The 6680-nt window shown below is 34.6% G+C and overlaps 1 protein-coding gene across 1 annotated transcript; it reads left to right on the top strand.

Annotated features, from left to right (window-relative positions):
* Nucleotides 1-3468: 3468 nt before the first annotated feature.
* Nucleotides 3469-4553, top strand: LOC145572377 (transcription factor TCP11-like). Its single transcript, XM_081631352.1, has one exon. The coding sequence runs from the start codon at nt 3577-3579 to the stop codon at nt 4237-4239; it is 663 nt and encodes a 220-aa protein (XP_081487478.1). The 5' UTR covers nt 3469-3576; the 3' UTR covers nt 4240-4553.
* The last annotated feature ends 2127 nt before the right edge of the window (nt 4554-6680 follow it).

The raw sequence follows: 6680 nt of genomic DNA, 5'->3' as shown, positions 1-6680 counted from the left end.
TCGGTTCCAAAATAAAGATATGTCTAATAGATATGATATATGACAAGATAGTGCAGTTAACACTAATAGTGTAATAGTATATAAATACCATATTGTATGAAATATCCTAAAAGTGTTATAGATTTCTGAATTATTACAATAGATAGCCTATGATGTAAGAAAGTTATGATGGTGCCAATAAGAAATGTATTCAGATATCATAGTAAAATAGATGCGAAATGTATGTTAAAGGAATTTATGATACCGGTACACAATGAAACCGATGAATAATATGCATATGCATAATAGAGTGGACTAGTGAATAAGGGATATGATATATATGTTCGTTTTGATGTCGACATAATGATAATGATCATAAGTTTAACATGGACCAGAAGTCCAATGAGATACGGATTTTAAATCCACACTTTACAGTGTCTTGCATTATTTAGAGTCGTATGTATATTCACATACATGTATGAATCATAGGTTAATGGATTATTCATTGCATATGTCGAAAGTTGTTAGATGCATTACTCATTGTAATTTTGTTTAATATGTTATCATGTTTACTATTTCTCAAATTGCATGCATTAGTTTTTATATAATATTTGTGGTATATGTAAATGTTCATTATATATATAGTAAGACATATTTACATCTTTGATGGAAAATTAGAAAGACATATTTGGATTCCAATGGGCTTAATTATGATGAAATTATATATGACATTGATTTAATATTATTTATGAATCATGTAAGAAAAATTCCCAAAGAACTTATATGCATTGTATTTATAGCCATAAAAATTTTATATTTTGAATATCGTAATTATTATCAAACTTTTAGTCTATACGACTACATCATTGACATCTCAATATGAAGATTGAGCATATGAAAGTTAGTAAGAATTACTATTTGTATTCCCAAGAGATTTATTATGTCAATTATGAATATTCTAAAATATCAACGAGATAGCTATGCATGAGAGTGTTTTATTATGGTCTAGAAGAACCGTGACCAATGTATATAATTACATGTGTTATATTAATTCATACGAGATTGAAGAGCAACATTAATAATATCATGTGTTGTCATTAAGGAATGTTTGATCAAATAATGATCATCAAATTCTATTATTCACGACCTCCAGAAGAAGGCGTAACCGCATAAGTTTAACTTTTAAATTAAAGTAACTTTATTCATAGAGAGGTTTGGAATTATATAGAGATAAATCCATACATGGTGAAATGAAGACACTTATATGTTCACTTGAAGACTTGAAGATGCAAATTCAAATTAGGAGGGTTGAAGAGCAAGGAATGATATTCTACTACATATGAAAAGACACCTAGCCATATTGGATTCTTTGCAACACTAGATAATCTCAAGTTATGTATTCATCAGGGGGAGAAAATACGCGTTATAATATTTTTTCCTCAACCATGATTTTGTCCCATATTGGGTTTTCCTGGTAAGGTTTTAATGAGGCAACATCCCAAGCGTGTTACGAAGAATGTTGTACACTTTTTCCTTCATTAGGTTTTTATCCCACGGGGTTTTTCCAAGTGAGGTTTTCATGAAGCATAATCTTCGATAATAAACATCCAAGGGGGAGTGTTATGAAATATTTGTGGATGTCTATATACTCATGTACTCTCCAAAATATTCTAGATCTAGGGTTTATTATTCTCAAAATAAACCTTAGCATTGTATTTGTATATATATCCCCTACTCTATGGAATAAACACACAGATTAATTATTTCTCAATCTCTCATGTTTCTCCCTATTTTTTTTTTTTTTTTTTTTTTTTGGATTTGAGGAAATTATGGTGTAGTTAGAAACGGAGAAGGTGCCTTAAAAAAAAAAAAAAACAAAGTAGCTTAAATTTAAAATGGAGAAATAAACAATGAAAACAAGACCTTACGAATTTAGTCAAATATCCTACCGTTATACTGTTATAGTAAACTTTCCAATAATTATTCAATTATAAAATCATCTTTATACTGCAACTTTCCTAAACTACCCTTTTATCTTTCTTTTGAAAAACAACAACGAAAAAAAAAACGGATATTTCACCAAATGCCCCTGAGTTATTTTTTTATTCACGATATACCCATAACAATTTTCAAATTCACCGTATACACTTGAGTTTAACAAAATTGTCACCAAATGCCCTTAATGACTAACAGTGTTAACCTCCGTTAGTCATTAAGACTAAATATGCTACGTGGCATGCCGGGATTGGTTTTCTTTTAATTTTTTAATTTAATTAATTAATATAATTATAATTAATAATAAAAAAACTAAAAACTTAAAAATAAAAAACCCCAGCCACCTCCCTTCCCCCATCAACCCAGCCCCCTGACAGCCGACCGCCGGCGTCTACCCCCTCCTCCGCGTCGGTGCCGACATCCACCCCTCCTCCGCGCTGGTGCCGGCGTGACCCCTCCCTTCTCTATTCCCCACCGCGACAAACACCAGAAACCCCAATCGAAAAACCCTCTCCTCTATCCCTACAAAATCCACCCCACTGTCGTAGTCCAAGAACCCCTCCTCGCACCGGTGAACCCAAATCGGCCTTCCCCCTCCCTAAACCACCACGCCAAAACCCCAAAATCGAAAACCCCAAAATCGAAATCTAGGGTCTCAATTTGGGGATTTCAATTTTGGGGTTTAATTAAGGTGCCGAGGATGGTGGTTTAAGGGGTGAAAGTGGTTGGAGATGGTAGGGGGATGGGTGAACAAGCTTCGCCAGCATAGGAGGTGGGGTTTGGGGGCTGGCTGGGCGCCGGCTGGGCAACATCGGAAGGGGAGAAAGGTTTTTTCGAGTTGTGGGTGGGGTTTTAAGGTTTGGGGGAAGGTGGTTTCGGGAAGGAGAAGGGTAGCGACAGGGAGGGGAATGGCTGCCGATGTCAGTGCCATCGGTGGGGGTAGGGAGCTAGGGGCTGGGCTGCTGGCTTGAGGGTGGTGGTGTGGTGGGGACTGGGGATAGTGGTCGACGCAAGGGTTCAGGTGGCTTCCACGGCAGCTGGGGCTGGGCTGGGCTGGGCTGTGGTGATGGGTGGGTTTTTTTTTTTTTGTAATTATTAATTAAATATTTATTTTAAAATTTAAATAATAATAAATGGCAGCCAATTACAGATTGTCACATGGCAAATTAAGTCTAAATGACTAACAGAGTTAATGTTCGTTAGTCATTTAGACATTTTGTAATATTTTTGATAAATTCAGGGACATACAATGAATTTAAAAATTATTGTGAATATATGGTGAATAAAAAAATAACTCAACGTGGTTTGGTTCTTGGAAAAAAAAAATGGAGTACTGAATTTGCATCCCAGCTGTTTGAATCTTTGAAAGATATGTATATCCAAAAATTACACAAACATGACATACTATAATCAAGTGGACCCAGTCCTTTCAAATGTGGGCCCATATAAAAAAATACACCCCTTTTATCAGTATTTACGAAGTATAAAATTTACTCAATTTTCTCTCTCCTCCCAATCTTTAGTGGGGTCGCCAAAATCCCCCAATTTTTTTTTTCATAAACCCTAATTACTCCGCCGTCATCTCCACCGGAAACCACCACTATGGGTTCCGAAACAACCATCCTGCACAACCTTCAAAACTACGACCAACCTCAATTCACATCACAAGAGTCGCAACAACAGTCGCAACCTCTTCCATTCTCTCTCCCTTTTCCTCCGATGTCAATCACTTCATGCTCATCCAAATCAACCACTTCGACGACCGCCGCTAAACTCGCGGTTACCCGTCGCAAAAACTCCTCAACCAAAGACCGACACACCAAAGTTAACGGCCGAGGTCGGCGCGTCCGCATGCCGCCGCTCTGCGCTGCGAGAATCTTCCAGCTAACGCGCGAGCTCGGCCACCGTACCGACGGCCAGACAATCGAGTGGCTTCTCCGACAAGCGGAGCCGTCGATAATTGCTGCTACTGGTACTGGTACTGTTCCTGCTGTTGCTGATTTTAGTTCACCGGCGAAATCATCTTCGACGAATGCAATTGCTGCTTTGCCGCTTTCGATGGATAATGGGTGGCATTTTCCGTCGCAAACTGTGGGGTTGGAGTTTGGGTATCGGCATATTCCGTCGTTTACTGCGTTGTTGCTGCAGCCGGATGACGGCGAGATGAGAATGAGGCATCAACATGAGGTGCAAGAGCAAGAGCAAGAGCAAGGAGAAGAACCAGGGGAAGTGAATGGTATTGCTAAACAAGAAGTTCAGAATTAAGGGGTGATTAATTAGTAAGTATTAGCAGTAAGTAATGTAATTTGAGTTTAATTTTGTAATTTTAGGGGGTTAGGGTTTGAATTAGCTTATCGGATTAGATTAGATTTTAGATTAAATATGATTTTTTTTTTTTTTTTTTTTTTTAAATTTAGAATGGGCTGAGGGTGCTGGGATGATGTATTCATCCGTGTGCTGTGAAATATAACTGTGAAGCCCTATTTTTGTTGAATTTTCCGGGGTTTTTTAAAGGCATTTGAAATGCGGTATGTGATGTAAATTTTTGGGGAAGTATAAAATCATATTTTGGCACCAAAGTTTTTGGGGGTAATTTTACTAAGTTATGCACTTGAACACTTGAATTGTGGGTACTTGCTAGTTGTTACTTACACTAAACAACTAAAGGTGTGTAGATGATGATGATGATATAGCAGTAAGATAATTTAAGAGCTCAGTTGACCATTTAAAATGTGCATTAGGCGTAAAATGGGCCAAAAATTAGGCCTCGGATTGTAAAATAAATACGATTAATAATAAATTAATAATGTACATGTACTTAGCTTTGTTTTTGCATTTTTTTATGAGCGATTTTCATGGATAATGTGAGATGAGAACAAAATTCTATAAATACGCTACATTTTAATAAAAGTCCCGATTTATGAATTATATTATAAACACCTAAATCAAGATCATATGCATAACACACAAGAATCACATAATTATACCTTTGAAGCATGAATTCCATTAATCTATTCGATCGACAAATAAGAGACAAAATAGAGCCTCAAACGTGACTCCTCTATTTGGTCCACGGTATTCGAACAAGCGTCCACCAATACTAAATTGGTCGAGTAAAGGGAAAACCACAATCACCACCTTTGCGGACAACCGGACCACCATGAACGATCACCACCACCACCGTGCACAATCGGCCGAGAGGGGAGGAGAGAGCTGTGAGAGCGAGTGAGTATGAGAAGGATTGGTTTCGTGTTTGCTAATTAGGGTTTCACAAATTAACAATAAACTGTTCCGTAGAATAACCTAGGCACCTAGTCTATTTATAATCACATTATAATTAGACTGGGTTAGGAAGCCTAAAACCCTCCATATGGCTACAAATTTTTGCCTACACCCCAGGGTAGGCAGAGTTGCCTGCACCCTCACTCCTTCCTAATGATGTCATCTTGATTGTTTTTTCAGTTTTGAATCACCTATAAAATGTTCATTTTCATCACTGCAAACGTTCACTTTTGTATTATTAAATGTTCATTTTTGTAGAATAATTACTAAATGTTTAATTATGCTAATATGACATGAAATATTCAAATTATAATATTTTTGTATTTGTGTTTCTAGATGACTATTTATAGTAGTACTCAAGGGGAAAAAAAAAAGTTCATTTCCTTCTTAATAAAATCAAATGAAATTGTATACCACCAAAAAATTGAACAATTGGATATTATTTTAATGTACAATACAATTCTACATATATTACCAAATTCAATAAACTTCTTGATCCAAATCGAAAAACTCAAGTTCGTGATATTGGTTCATGTTGCTTGGCGACTCCATGCCTTCTAGGTTTCCTTATTTTTGCCATCTTCATTTTTTCCTTGCTATTGTGCAGTCTAACTCACTTCATGCACGATTCTTTTTTAACTAATAAATAAATATTATATTAGATTTGAGCAAAAATAAATGTTGAAAATGAACCAATTTTCATATGAATATGAACATGGTCGATATGAAAATTAACATCTATTAGAATATAAATGAACATATATTAATTAATATATAAATGAACATATATTAGTGAGGAAATGATCATCTATTAATATGAAAATGAACAACTATTAATACAAAAAATGAACATATTTATGTAATTCAACATGAATATGAACATCTATTAATATACACATGAACGTATATTAGTTGAAAATGACCATGAAAGATCATAATCGATGAACATATGCATAAAATATATGCGTAAATAATCACCCTTGAAGCTATGAATATGTGATTGACCATATGTTTTATGAGTGACATTTATGTCACTCTTAGTGATAGTGTTTAGGTTCTTTTTCTTGTTTATTTTATCTTATTTTCCCCTTTATTTCTCTTATTTTCTCTTTAATAAAGTTTCTTTTTATTTTGGTATTTTGGAATGTTTTAATTTAATTTCTTTATTTTATTACTTTTAGTTTATTTTCGTATTTTATTTGCTTTGGATTTCTTTTATTTCGTTCTTTTTCTTTGTTACTTTCATAGTTTTAATTAGCCTTTTGTTTGTTTTGTTATTTTATTTGATTTTATTTACTTATATAGTTTTACTTAATTTTTATTATATCTTATTTTCTATTTTATTTTATTTATTTTCATTTTATTTATTTTATTTTATTTGTCCTAATCTTTTCCTCGGTTTTGTGTGTAGGTGTTTGGGTTTC

This window comes from Chenopodium album, chromosome 12 (assembly GCF_948465745.1).
Source record: "Chenopodium album chromosome 12, dcCheAlbu1.1, whole genome shotgun sequence".
In the NCBI taxonomy this organism is placed as follows: Eukaryota; Viridiplantae; Streptophyta; class Magnoliopsida; order Caryophyllales; family Amaranthaceae; genus Chenopodium; species Chenopodium album.
Note: the sequence above shows the minus strand (reverse complement) of the source record. Positions and strands in the feature narration are given on the sequence as shown.

Excerpts from the sequence above, each read along its gene's own strand:
- LOC145572377 (XM_081631352.1), top strand. The coding sequence starts at position 3,577 with ATGGGTTCCGAAACAACCATCCTGCACAACCTTCAAAACTACGACCAA.